Genomic DNA, 15,379 nt, shown 5'->3' on the forward strand with positions numbered 1-15,379 from the left:
ACATTTGTATTAATTCCCTATATCTTTATGGACAAAACAGTTGTACCACAAAATCTGGAGTTTAGCCTTATACTTAGGCTTATACTCAAACAACACTGTTTAAGTTTAAACTCCAGTATCTTTCTCATAAAGATAAGTTATCAAGAAAAAATTTGATTCTTGAAAAAAACAATTGATTCATGTCATGTTTCTGGCAAGAGAACATTTTTTTATTTTTTTACCAATAAAAGATGTGGGTATTTTGCATAAGTGTGTTGTCAGTCTGAAATGACAGAGTACTTACAGCATGATCTATAAAGTAATAAGGGACAGCTGAGCTCACTTGAAAAGTACCTACCCATTCTGTTTTAGTGGGCAAATGCTTTTGCCCACTGGAATTGAACATGCTTAATGTTACCATTAGTAATGTGGAACATGATCACTAATTGCTGTCTCAAATTAAACTCAATGTTGCCATTGAGTTTAATTTAGAATAGAATAGAAATAGAAACAGACAACAGCCCTATTTCTCCAAGTGATCCATCATTGTGTCTAAAACCACCTGCAATCTATGTTCAAAACAGATGTGTAGCAGGAAAATAAAGGCAAATGGATAATAAACAACTTGCTTAGAGGCACAGCAAGTAATTCAAATCACTGGAATTGTGGATTAGAAGATTGGAGACTTCCAGCTTCATACCAAGAACATAGTAAGTACCAGACTGGATTTGACTAAAAGGTCCACTCAGCTCCTCACAGATTCAATACTCAGTGAATGCTTATGGAAAAGAATAAGTAAGCCCCAAGTCAAACCAAACAAATCACATCTTTCCTTCAATACAAATTCTGAAGCATACCAGGGATACAGAAAAGAAAATTAATATAATGCAGAAAATACTTCCAGTAACACTTACGAGGACTGAACTCCAAAACTAAGGATGGAATGGAATTCCAAAGCTGAGTTCCCCATTCCCTTGTTGGTGAAAGGTGGAAGATTTTGTTTGTCTCCTTCAAGGAAAAAAAAAATAGATCCACATTAAGAAGCAAAGAAGCTGTTACAGTTTTTACAGCAGTTTAAGAAAAGAGAGTTGTCTTTTTATTTCAAACTGATTTGAAAACAATTGCAAACACACCTCACCAGCCAGGCTATATTCCATGATTCCTTAAGTAACACTATACTCTATTCCCCAACACAGTAAATTCTCTGTGCCTTCTGTTTTCTAAATACTTTCCTTTTGTCATTTATAATTTAGTTGTTTTATTTTTTACTACCTCACAGTCCATACAAAAGTTTAATTAACCATGAGCATTAGTCTGTTGGCATCCTCTCCAAGTGCACGCAATTTTTTTTTCTACAGGAAAGATGGAAATAATTTAACAAAAGCCAGAAAATTGGTGAGGGCACTGAAATCAAGACATCAATTCAGAAAAGGCAGTAACTTTTATCCCTGGCTTTATTTGATACTGTCTTGATTGAGAGCAAAATGTATTATTTATTTGAAGTTTTCTGCTGGTACTAGTTAAAACATGCACTGACATATATCCCACAGAATAGCTTAAAAATTAAGATAACAAACCTTTAGCATTTTTCGTGCTGTAGCCTGATATTCTGACTGTCACAATCTCCAGCCACCTAGCTAGGGACAGGATTTGAGATACTGCCTCTGCATCCTCACTGGAAAAAAAAAAAATAGAAAGCAGGTTTTACTTTAACAATCAAAGAACCACCTTAACTAAAAAAGCAGAGGACATAATCAGATCCAAACACATTAACACAGTATTTGCTCAGTTTTACTGGCTTCAGAAATGTTGAGGAAACAGTACAAAATAGAGTGCAAGGCTAAATACTAGGTCTAGGTACTTTCTCATTTGATTTCAGATCCAAAGAATAGGCAACCCAAAAATGTTTTATAACAAATAAAAGATTTACTGACAAAAGAAGTATATTTGGCTAAACAATCAATAAGGAGATATGCAGTATTTTATACAGATAAGAAAGCTCAAACCATGTTTTCCCTCCAAAAAATTTGAAAAGCTGACCAGTCCAAAAGTAGTATTTCCTTTTTTTCTTTAATTAAAGGTTATTCAATCTGGTGCTTCACCTGTTTATTTTTTGAGCCTGCAATGGAACGATAGGAATCACAGTATTGCACAGAGATTTGCAAAGTGGACAAAGATACTCTCCATTCTCCAAGTCAAATATCTGTTCAACATGCAGACGTTGTCGGAAGTTCAGCTGCATGGCTTCAAAGTACCTACAACATTAAAAAGGAAATTACTAGAAAGTGGAATGGCTCAAATGCAACATGAACACAAAGGTTCAAAGCATAATTATACAGCAAACACTTATCCAAGCCAACAAACAAGTCTTCTCCTTTGATTTATAACTCTTCTACATGCATGGATGTTAAAATAATAAAACTTTTGAGCACACAGATGAATTCATGTAAAAATACATGGTATACCACTGATGGGAAAACGATGGCAAACTATTTCCTTGCTTATAATATCCTTATAAATTTGATTATGATTTTGCAGACAAGCAGTCCTTCCATTTTTCTACTCTTCCCTCTTATCTTCAACATAATGAAACACTGTATCTAATAACTCTCAGGTGCAACTCACTATAGTAAACAGGCATTGAACATATGATCATTTAATTTCAGAAAACACTGCTGGCAACATTTCATGAATGATTAATCAGCTGTCCATTGCAGTTACTGAGCCTCATGACTAGACAGTGGAACTGTAGTCTTAACAGGAAGAGAGAATAATATATATTAGAATATCACACTTCAACTATTTTAAATTGAAAAGGAAATACAAAACTATGATCTTTTCACAGGTTTCATTATAGTTTTTGCCCCCTCAGTGGATGCAGTAAGCCTTCAAATATCATTATTGTCTCATTGGTATTTATGGGAATAAAAAGATCAAACATTTAAATTTTCTTCTCTGGATACAAATTCACTCCTAATGTTCAGACCGAGTATGTGGGATCTTAGAGAGAGAGATGTGATATTAACTTCCACACCAAGGTAATAACTAGTTTTTTATTTCTGCTTTAAACCATACATCTTAAATAAAATAAAATCCCATTTATGTGAGAAGAGAATGTATATGTGCAGGAGCATCTGCAGAAGTTCTAATGAATATAGAATTATTTAGGGAAGTATTTTGTTATAAACAAAAACCCATACATTTATTTTTCCCCAAATTCACACAAGTATGTTTTTGCAAGCAACTCCTCTTCCTCATACACATCATCTACAAGGATATTCCATTCCTTTCAACTCATTCTGTTTTAGAGAATTTGGAGCACTTTTAGGCTGCACATAGAAAGATATGGCAGGTATTGTTTGGAGGAGTATTAGTAAGTTCTAGAATGTCTTTATGTAGTAAATAGAAGACTATACTTAAACCTTCTGTGCCATACTGTATGTGAAGAGCCTCTTGTCCATTTTAAAATCAGTAACCCATACAGCAAGTCATCTTTTCTTAAAAAGAGCAAGGGAACTGAGCTCCAATGTTGCACTACTTAGATCTATGGAGATATAGATGGATCTGCCAAAAGCAGATGTATTATACTCAAGGAACATACTTCTGTTCAAGTGTGTGCACCTATTTGTTCTGTACTGATGTTTCATTGTAAAAAACAGCATTATACACACATTTAGGAAAGTGAAAGCTAAGCACTAGAAGTTTAGTATGATTTTTTTAAAGTAAAATGGCACAAGGACAAACAACAAACCTCAGGAGATTATTTATAACACATGTCATACAAAGAGTAGTTTGTAATTGCATGACCCAACTCTATCAGTTGATAATACTTCAGTGGGATTATTTCTATTATTACTTCACACTGCTTATATAGTCTAGACTTGCCAGACCTATGTGGAGTGAAATGTAGGATGACTGTATCCTGCAAGCTTGGTTGTTTAATGTTCAGGTTGCATTCAAATCCAAAACACTCGGTCTAATTCTTGGGTCCCCCAAACAACAGAAATCCAATAAAGTCTATAGCAATTGCATTAATTCTTCACCCTTACTTTTCATTAGGAGTGTCTTCACTGATATGGGAGGGGTCACAAACAAATATGGGTAGATTTTGTAACTTTTCTCTAAAATAGATCTTATAACTAAGTATCAGAAACAAGGGCACAAACTCTGTATTCCAGACTCCAACAGATTTAAACACTCATATTCATCATATTCTATTCTGATGCTAGAATCTCCTCTAAACACTCATTGAAATAGATCAGTTTCACCCTTTAGGTATTGACCTGGGGAAAGACTTTCAGAGTATTGTTGCTAAATGTAGACCTACTCAATGTGGTTTCTTATTCTTGACCAGTTTTACTCCATTGTTTATATTTGCATAAATTAGTAAATCCTTAGAGATTCTTCTCTGGGTCATAGAAGGCCCTAAAATTTTTGATGATGATCATCTTCATCAAGTCAAAACATCTCTTGTTCCATATTTCATTTTTAAATGAGTACAAATAGTTTTGATCCCTCAATTAAATATTCACTTACTGTACTTTGTTTTCAGTGTATTATTAAGATGGTTTGGAAAACAGATTAATTAAAAACTTCTAAAAGACAGCAAAGACACATCCTTACTTCTGCCAGCAGGCTGCATGCATTACATGACCACAGCTCCCTGTGTGGGTCCCACAAGGTAAGTCAGGGTGCATGAAGAGAGGATCTAGTGTATCTGGAAACACATAGCAGAAAAATTATTGAATGAACAGTAACATAACTTCCCAGCAGTATGAACAGAAATTAACAACAGCATATACAGAATATAAGCTTTCAGATCTTATTTTCCTTTTGTAGTATCACATTGAAGCTCCACTTGGTTAATTTTTCCAGACCAATCATGCAGCAGAGCAATGACTAGGTGTATCCATTTAAACTACTGAATATTTTTCATATAAAAAAAAAGATGCCAGAATTCAAACTGATTAAAAAGAAAAAGGGGTGCTTCTGTACTGGAACAGATCTGTGTTTGGATTCACTGTCGCTGACACTTTTACTGACTTTCTTACTTTATTTTTAAATGAAAATAAAACTACTAAGGACAAGTAGGATGAATAATTTCTCCAGCTAATCCCATATATTTTCAAACCACTGACACAGAAAGCACTGCTGTAAAACAAAAATCAAGTCTGTCTTTTACTAATTTTGCACAATTCTAAACAACAGAAACATTATGAGTATGTACTGATGTCTTTGTGTTGTACATGCTCTCAAAGTGGGATCCCACTTCTGCTTTAAAGATATCTAAACTATACTGAACAACAGCAGTCCTTCATGCCTCATCTGGGGGACTGTTGATGATTTTTGAACAAGTACACTTGAATCTGACAAAATGAATTAAAAAAAAAGAAACCTAAATTGCGCTGAAAAAAATTCTGTTTGGCAGCAGCTGAAGCTGCCATAAGTCAAATGGAGACTGAAATAAGAAATAAAAAAAGAAAGAATCAACCTTGGCGTAACACAGAATTGCCACTATCTGCACCTTCTGCTGTGGGAACAAGCATTTTTACATTTATTTAGATCTTGAAAGTAAAAAGTTCTTACAGGCCTCCTTGTGAGGAGCAGCAGAGGACCATGCAGTAAGGTATGAACACTATAAACAATGCCCAGAAACAGCTTTAGAAAAAGGAACTCCATTCCCTTTTTTTTTTTTTCAATTATTTCAATAGCCCAACCACTACAGAAAATTTACAAGTGTATCTGACTACAAGAGCATAGGACTTCACCTGTACTTCAGGATACCACAAAAAAAAGAAATGCAATTAGTATATTACCTAGATAAAAACTCTATACAACTGGCTCAAAATGTCATTACAAGTAGTCTGCTGATAAAAAGGAAAATGGATCAAGCAAAATTCTGTAGGAGTTTGTCCTAGGCCTAGGACAATTCAGTACTTGTTAATGATCCAGAGGAGTAAACATAAAACATCTTATTAGTGAAATAACTTTGAAAAGGTTTGTAAGCAAAATAAAGAATAGAGTAATACCCTGGAGAAACATGAAAATCTTATGATCTTTCCTCTGGTAACAATCAAGAGTTTATTTCTAAACTAAAGCAGGAATAATGAATTGCACAAACATAATTTAAAGCTACTTTCTACATAGTAGTGTCAATAAAAAAATAGGACATAGCATCCATTTTGTTCTATGAGATGACCACAAACCACAAAAAACCACCCCCACATCTGTAAATAAAAAGGGATTTAAACTACAAGTTGTGACTGTACCTACCTTGAAATTTTACTAACTTCCTTTTTCAAAAAGAGAACAAAAATATCAGTGAGTACTTAGGTTCTCCCCTATCCTTGTACTTATTTTCTTCTTTCCCTTAGGTAACAGACTAAAATTTCCATCATATTTCATCAACTGCTACTTAGAAAAGAAATTCTGCTGGGGTTTGTGTTCCCTGTTACCAACATGCTATTACACAAATGTAATTCTTGTGATTGTGTAACTTTCTTGTACTCAATCTTTTGTTCACTTGTCCGATGATATCATATGATCCTTGCTTAGTTTTTTTTCATTTTTTATATTATTGTTTTTATTACTTCCTGGATATGTAAGGGGAAAAAAAACACAAACCAAAACAAAGCCCCTAACCCTTTTCAGGTTGGCATATTGGCCTTTGATAATGTTCATTTTTTTCCTCCATATTGGGAAAATTTGCAGCTGGACTTGAATAAACTGGAAATGTGAACAGTCTTGGGTTTTCTCCAAAGTAACTACGCCCATCAAATCTACATGTTTTATTAAGTCTTGTGAGATCAAAGCATTTTCTGATTTCCCTCAACAATAAATCTAAATCTTGATATACTTCTCATTTAAGTTTAAAAGCATGGATTTTAAAGCAATTTAAAAGTTTGCACCCTTTTTTCTCAAACACAATAAGCCCTTTAGCACCCTGACCAAACAAAATAATTTAATTGGTTCAAAGACTTTGAGCTCCAGGTACAGAACTGCTTCTAGTCTAAGAGAAGAAAAATCACATACCTCCTGAGAGTTCAAGAATTCTGCTCCTATTCTGAGTTAAGGCAGTTGACTTCTGCACACAAGCAGATAATACCATGGCAGCACTTTCCAACTTTACTTCCTGCTCCTCCTGACAAAGAATACAGGTCAAAACTTCTTTCTCAGTGACAGATAGACCTCGTTTGGGACCCAAAGCAATTCTAGAGTAATCAATTGCTGAAGAGATGCTGTAAGACCGAAAGTGACACAGATATAAAATAACCAGTGGGATTTTCTCAACAAAATGATTTCTTCCAGACATTTAACAAGGTCATACGCTACATCTGGTTTTTTCTTACCTTTCCTCTTCCATAATAGCATCATCTTTCCCCTGGACCTCCAGTGTGTTTTCATACAAGAGCTTGTGGGTTTCAATGAAATTCCTCTGCAAGGCAGACATCTGGGCCATTATCTTCTGACGGTGCAACCTCGCTGCTTCCGCCTTTCTCTTCCGCTCAGCTTTCTCTTTATCCTGACTGCTCTGTGTCTTACAGTAAGAGAATAAAGAAATCATGGGCAACTAAGAACATCAGAAAAGGAGAAGACTCCCTCCCCATTATAGGCATACTAACTACTGACATCAAATTCCTTAACTGACAACATTATAATGAGGGGGAAAAAAAGTGAACTGCTATCTGAAATAAAACTAAATAGAACTCAAATCTTTACATATTGACTAGGTTCATTAACTAAGACTGGACTTTTGTGGTGCACAAAAGGCCACTAGTATAATCCCTAGCCCAAAGATAAGATCAATAATACCTGAGTCAGTTCAATAAGGTAATGTCTGTTCTTAAGAAATTTTAGTGAGATGAACATCAAAGCTTTCTCCAGAGTTCTGTTATTCTCCCCATAAGTGAAACCCTACTGAGTATTCAGTATCTCCCTTACAGAAATTGAAGAAAATTTTATTTTGAACTGCCTATCCATGACACAACAAATATGTCAGCATTTTATGCATCTGTGTATTGTATTTTCATTATTCTTTATGGTACACTGGAAAACTATTGTTCTTCCAATATTTACCCATATCATATTTTCAAAAAACAAAGTAATTCTATGCTTTAGAAATGCAAAATTCAAAAAACACAGGTAGGTTTTATTAAAACATATAGAACCTCTTCCCAACCAACTACTTAAGGGAGAAATACAACATTATACACAAGGTTTACATTCAAAGTACCATCCCTTTTCCAGGAATTCAAACAACCAATTGCTCTACAAGTAGAACTGTAAGAGATTAATTTCTTACTGACTTCTGTATTTTGTTTGATACCTTACCAAATCTCATATGACACCTACCTCAAAAAAGAAACATGGCATATGCTGTGTGGTAAGTTTAGAACTAGGTATGCAATGACCAGTCAAGAGATTTCTTGGCAGCAAGCTGTGGCCGAACAAAACGTGTAAGACCAAACTGGTCTGTCTTCACTTACTGGCTAAGGGTAATTAGATTTGCACCCTTAGGTAATTAGATTCTTCTTTTCTGTTCAAATGCCAATTGAAAACACAACCACTCCATGGGACCAAAGTCATCCTTGAAATCTCTATTTCATTGTGTCATTTAACCACTAGATTCAGAAGTTATTTGGAGGGAAGGGCAAAGAGACTGACAGTCAGAATAATTACTTAAGGCTCATGTCTTTATACAATCAGGGCAAAGGACGTTAACCTCTTGACAGATGAAGTAAATTACAAAACATCATTTAAAGTGGAATTGTATTTCCAATTGTTGTACAATGAGAGTAGAAAGGTGGTCAAATCACAAAGACAAGAAATGGAAAGATGAGCACAATTTACTTCCTTCAGTCCCCTCAACTGCTACATCTAACTCAGAAGTACAACTAAAACTCACATTATCTGCTAATACTCCCATGAAACATGTTCAGCACAAATTTCACTTACTAAAAATATTATTCTTGGAAACTAAATCCTAGTAGACAACGTATCAGAAATCCGTTCTGAAAAATCATCATTTTAGGCAACAATAAATTTAAACACGTTATTGAAAATAACTATTCAAAACATTAAATACAAGGCTTCCACTGAAGCTTTATTTTTATCATTACCTCATCACCTTTTGTAGCTTCTGAGCTTGATGTAGCTCCTATTGTTGCCAAACTAGATTTTTCTCTCAATCTCTTCACCATGTCAAACATCTGAAAACAGAGACTTGGATGTTAAAAATAAAATGCAACTTGGCTCTTATAACAATATAGATTAATACATTTCCAATGTCACAATATATAGGCACAGGAACAGGCAGCCAGAGAATTTGTGGATGCTGGAAGCGTTCAAGTGCAGGTTGGATAAGGCTATAGGCAATCTGGTCTATTGGAAGGTGTCCCTACCCATGGCAGGGGCTTGGAGCTAGATCATTTTTAATGTCCCTTCAATTCAACCAATTCTATGACAGACAAGATTAAAACTCTTGGTATTCCCTTTCACCTTATTTTTATATTTTCAAATGGATTAAACCACTCAATACTCCTAAATAACAGAAACACCCAAGACTGTATGTCCACTCCCAGAACACTGCTTTACTCATTATTTGCTACTCATTATTGCAACAAATATAAGAGGAATATACATTAAAATGTCATTACTAAAATAAGATACCCAAGCAAAAATTAATCCAATACTTGAAAGTACAAGTAGCAAGTACAATGCTGAACGGATGAAACTTCTCAAGAAATCACTGCAGCTGTAAATGGATTATACATAGGAATCATAACACCTTTCATATTAGCTTTCTACACTACTGAAATCAGATCATACTTATCTCTCCTTTGCATACCTGCAGTATCCAATTGACTGTGTCCTTCTGTGCCTCTAACTGGGGAACTCTCTTCAGTTTCTCCAGAAGCATTAACACATTCACAGCATTCAAAGCTGAGCTTCCCATTCCTTTACAAAGTGAAAAATAGGAAAGGGCCTTCAGGGAAAAAAAAAACCCTAATATTTTAATGTACTTACAACCATGGACATGCCTTAAAATATTGCTAATTATACACATACATGGACACAAACTGTGCAGTTACATTTCTGGTATAGTTTCATCTGTTTATTTGTTATATATACACTATAATTTATCCCCTTGCAGATCAAATAGTTCTGCTTTAGAAAATTTTTGCTTAATGTCTGCTTAAAAAAGAATCACCTTTCACGTCAGGGGGAAGCAGTAAAGCTCTTTAGAGCTTACTTGTGTTTGCTAACAGCTTAGTGTGTACATGTTTATTTCTAATCACAAAAGCTATTGTAATGACAATAACTATTTGCTTCCTCACAACTTGGTGAGAGTCCATAACATTCTAGGCTCTTCTCTAACACAAGAATGCTTTAAAACGGAGACCATTCTCCTTAATGATATTTCATTTGCCGCACTTGTCATATGGAATTAATTTTACATTTTTAGAAGGGAGACATATAAATTGCAAAAAAGAACTTTCTTTTAATAAACTGTGTCTAAATAAGAGGTTTTTACAATAATAGTGATTATTTTTGCATCCATTTCATGTAAATGGGGCTTTGGTTTTTCTGGTTATGCAAAACTAAAGCTAGCAAAGCATTCTCCAACATCTCAGTTATAATTACAACTTTTATTGTATTTCTACAGTTGACATGAAGCTTCTTAAATGGAAATACTTTCAGAGTGATGATACTTCTCCTCTCTCAACAATAAGAAAGAGTTAAAAAATAAAGTGTATTGGGAGTGCTTTCCAAACACAACATTTTTAAAAACCTAAATAAAGGGATTTCAGTAGTTTTAAGTATTTATTCCTGTAGAAGGTATTTGAAAGATACATAGATATGATATTTAGGAACATGGTTTAGTGGTGCACTTGGCAGTACTGACTTAACATTTGGACTTAATGATCTTAGAGGTCCTTTCCAATACAAATAATTCTATGATTCTATGATTTTACTTCACAATTCTCATCTCTGTTGCATCTCACAAGTGACAGTTACGTTTTAGCTTGATAATGGAATTTATTTTTACACAGTGAAGCAGAACTTGTAGAGAAGATGGAAGATTATTTAGAAAATGCAGATTTCAACTCCCACACAGTAGTCCTGAATGTAATATTGGGAAGTGCTCAACAGAGATTTGAAAAAGGAAAGGGTACACACCACAGACACTAAGTTCTGTTTCTATTTTCATTACAATAGTAAAAAACTTGCAGGTAAATCAGTAATTGTAAAGCTCAAGAGAACCAAAGATGGAGACAATTCACTTAAATCTACTACCATTTTTCAAAGAGTTATTAGTTTCAATGCTGTTTTTGTGAAGGAAAAGCCATTTTCAGTTATATAACACTAGTACTACTTTTCATTTCTTTTCCAGGAAGAGAAGCCCATATCCTCTTCAACCTACCTGGCAACTGGGAACAGAGAAAGCTAGTCAAAACCTGGTTTCTTAATTATTAAAAAAAAATTTTAATTATCAGGTTTTAATTATATAGCATAAAATAAAACCTGTCTGATAAAATCACTAAATAATTTCCTCTACCTTATTTGAGTCCTTACAAAATCAAATTAGCCTAGTTTACTCTGTCCTTTAAAGAAAATTAAACATACGCGTTGCTTTGTGATAAAAATCAAAGGTTACTTCTTCTTCAGGAGACTTCTGTAACTGCTGCTTCTCTTCTAGTAACCCTAAAGAAAGGAGATGAAGCACCTGAAAAAAAAAGAGAAAACAGTAGGTCTCATTCAGTGTTTAAGATATGGAAAACTGACATATAAAATAAGGATGTTTAATACACTTCTGTATTATATACTGATTACAATAATGATAAAACACATGACAAGGCAGAGATCATACATGGAAGGTGAAATAAAGGCAGAATATATATCTACTGCATATTAGTTGCACTAAAATTCATCAACTTGCACATGCTTTATATTAGTAATATGAAAATTTCGTCCTTTTGCTGATATAAAATCTATACTTGACTAATTCCATAATCCAAAGATTAATAGGATTGGCAAGGTAATTAAATAATCTATACACTCTAACAAAACTGATTAATTCAAACTCTCTGTAATTTCATGTCCTAATTTTACAAATATTAAAATAACATCCCTGCAAAAACAAACAAAATATGACTCCAAAGAACATTTCAATGTTTCAAAAGACTAAAGTCACTGCAGTAAAATTAAATACTTTTGTAAGTTTAAATACTTACAAAAATTCAGTTATTTCAAGACTGAGTCCCCAGAGACATTTATGTATTTGGAGACTCTGCTGCTCAAAAAATGAAGGAATTCCAATTATCAAAGGGTTACTTAATTGTGAAGTTTCAAGAAAAATATGAGAATATGTAAGGAGAATTACATATTGAAACAGCTTCAGTAATGAGGCAACACAGGGAGGAAAGTAAAATAGAAAACTTTAATACTATTATATATCATGTTTCCATTTTACAGCAGAGATAGGTAATTAATAATATAATTATTTTCTTTCACAGTAAGATTTATAAAAACAGGTTTGGGGATAAAAATCATTCCAAGTTAATCTTTACATATTTTGGTCTAATCATAAGCAGCCAGCACAGGAAGGACCATCAGAAGATGACCAAGGACAAACATACCATTTGGATCATTGCCTCAGTCCATAAGTGGGTTTCCAGTTCCACTGCCCGCTGAAGAAGGGTCCGCAGGATGTGCATCATAACGTCGCAGTTCAGAATCCTCACCACATTGCTGAATGCAGGACTGAAGTCTGGAGGAGGAGGTGGTGGCAATGCTAGGAAACAGATGTGCAAACATATCAATGAACTAACATCACACCCAGAAGCAGAGAGCACAAACATACTCATTTCAGTGAAAAAAAACCTGGACCTTTAAATAAAACCATACTCAAACACAACTGCATGCCTAAGTTAACTTTCATCTTTGGCAAAACAAAGTACTTTTAGTAAGTCTTAAATAAAACACATGCAGCTAAGTTAAACAATCAATCACAAGTATTATTTATATAAATGCATATTTTTAACACTCCAAACTGCCTTATTTATGTCTCACTATAAACATACAGTTTGTGCTTTGCATCAGATAAAAGCTTTTCAAGTAGTTAGAAGTGAGGACTGGAGCTCCCAGACTGTAGTGTCCCACACTACAGTGTCCCATGTCTGGAGCTCTGAATTTTTTCTGCTACTGGCATTCCAGTCATTTCCAGTTATGTACATTTAATGAGTTAATGCTGGAACTCTGATGTGGAATCTTGGCATCTACTAACAGCATCTCATTTAATGCCACAGCCTTTCCCTACCAGGAACCACTGACTTCAGTCTTCTCTAGGTACGTGGATGCCTATTTTCCGATTGTCTCTTTTCAGAGGACCTCTGTGAATGCAGTGTTTCTGAAACCTTCATTTTTTTGACACATTTTTCATTGAATTTGACATTCAGGCTGAATGAACTTACTGACAAAGAAAACACAGCCACATGAAAGAATACGCAGGAAGTACCTGCAACAATAAATGTAGCCTCAAGGGAACACACATCAGTGTATCTTCGTATTTTGGAACTGTACATGAGTACAGTTCATGTACTCCAATTACATGAGTCTCTGACAATTACATCTAAATAATGGCATTTTTAAAAATTTCTACAAAATTAAGGCCCCTGATAACATTTTGAGCTGCCAGAGTGAAAGGGGAAGGAGAAAAGTTGAGTTTATTAAATTGTTCGTTGTATTTATTTGTTCAGCTTACCAAGGCTTCCTCAAATCAACTGAATTAAATGCTTGTGACTTGAATGGGTAAAAGTAAACTCAAAAGGGAAATAACGTTTTTGTGTTACAATAGTAACATGGATGTTTACTGCTTTATGTATTCATAGCTTATAAAAAATTATTTCTAAAATTTAAATCTCATTTTTGTATTACTGAACGTTTATGAGCATTACTTCCTGTGGCAGCCTTCTCTACTTTGGCATTATTATGTCTCAACATTGTGCTAAAGAAACTGCTCACAAAAAAAACCCCAAAATCCTAGTTACTCTAACATAAAATCCGAGTTGTTCATGGGTTTGACAGACACTGTGCCATGTTCATTTCCCTACATGTAAATTACACTATAAATTCCAGAATTCCTATCTGTGATAAACAAAAAAGACAAAAGAAATGCCAGGTGCTAATTAATGATAATTACAGCAAATCAAAACAAATTTAATATGAACTCAGCTATCCACTATTAAGTCACATCTCCCAAAGCTCAGTATATACACACAACTCCATATACTACCAAATTAGAACATTTGCTGAATCATCTATTTTAAAATCATACCTTCATCCCTGTTTTCTTGTTTTCTTCTTTTCTTTTGTGTATGCTCAGCCTACAGAAAAAGGAGTGTTGTTGTATCAGCACCTCTACAGAAGTACACAATAATGAGATTAATAAAATAATGAGAAACCCTACACTAGAAATATGGCAAGATACATTACAAATGCCTGGTTGTGTACTCGAATTTTGTCTGAAACATGTTTAGCAACATTACATTTTGCATTTAAATATGTAGTAAAGATAAATAATTGGACATATTCACTTCCTCAGTAAGAGTTACAAGAGCAAATTTTGGGGTTTCCCAGTGCAAAGATAATTCTTATCACATTTTCTTCTCAGTGTAGAGTTAACAGAGCTAATACACAAGTTGTCACAAAAGACACACTAATGCAAACCATACTACGTAAATTTGTATTGAAAATCTTAAATTCATGGAATGTTTAGTTTTGAAAGTAGCTGCATATGCTCTTTACTGAATCAATTTCTTTAGATTGCATTAATTCATCAAAATTCTTTAAACACGGGTAAGTATGTACTATTTTTTTAACACCTTTACAAGCAAATCTTACACTACTTACCTTGCTGTGCTGGGTCTTAGTGTAGTGATAAAAGAACATATTGAATTCCTTCAAACATTCATCTTTCAGTTCATAAACTCCATGGCCAGAGACACCCGGTTTCCTTACAGAGAAATATTTCACGATATACAGATTAATAGTGTACGTTCAGCACATCTTTGAATGCAAACAAACACAATTTGTTTTCTAAAGAAGCAGGAATTGTCATGGTTACTCACTAACTTATTAAAAGCAGAGAGTGAGCATAGTTATGAGTCTTAAATTTTCAGGACAGGATTTACAGGAGTAAACAATTCAGCAGCAAAATATTTCTAGTCTATACCATCTAGAACACATCGTACAGCCTCTGAAAATTCTTTTCAACTCTGTGGCTTAGAATTCAGACAATGCATATTATTGCATAAAATTCAATCCTTTCTTTAACCAAAGTATGAAACAAGTAATACTTGCTGCTCTCCAGCCAGTGAGGTTTTGATAACTGTTCATA

General features: G+C 34.2%; 1 protein-coding gene across 2 annotated transcripts in view; it reads right to left on the minus strand.

Annotated features, from left to right (window-relative positions):
- Positions 1–15,379, minus strand: part of UBR1 (ubiquitin protein ligase E3 component n-recognin 1) — a 59,797-nt gene that overhangs the window by 15,559 nt on the left and 28,859 nt on the right. For both annotated transcript variants that reach the window (XM_086891825.1, XM_086891826.1), the window contains exons 23-34: positions 14,893–14,995; positions 14,318–14,366; positions 12,621–12,775; positions 11,608–11,707; positions 9,827–9,936; positions 9,099–9,188; positions 7,329–7,516; positions 7,012–7,217; positions 4,603–4,696; positions 2,082–2,234; positions 1,557–1,654; positions 894–987 (exon numbers count right to left, since the gene is read on the minus strand). In XM_086891825.1, coding sequence (XP_086747951.1) covers positions 894–987; positions 1,557–1,654; positions 2,082–2,234; positions 4,603–4,696; positions 7,012–7,217; positions 7,329–7,516; positions 9,099–9,188; positions 9,827–9,936; positions 11,608–11,707; positions 12,621–12,775; positions 14,318–14,366; positions 14,893–14,995 — 1,440 coding nt within the window. The remainder of the gene's footprint in view (positions 1–893; positions 988–1,556; positions 1,655–2,081; positions 2,235–4,602; positions 4,697–7,011; positions 7,218–7,328; positions 7,517–9,098; positions 9,189–9,826; positions 9,937–11,607; positions 11,708–12,620; positions 12,776–14,317; positions 14,367–14,892; positions 14,996–15,379) is intronic.

The sequence above is a fragment of the Cyanistes caeruleus genome, chromosome 6 (genome assembly GCF_971803275.1).
Source record: "Cyanistes caeruleus chromosome 6, bCyaCae1.hap1.1, whole genome shotgun sequence".
NCBI classification, from domain to species: domain Eukaryota; kingdom Metazoa; phylum Chordata; class Aves; order Passeriformes; family Paridae; genus Cyanistes; species Cyanistes caeruleus.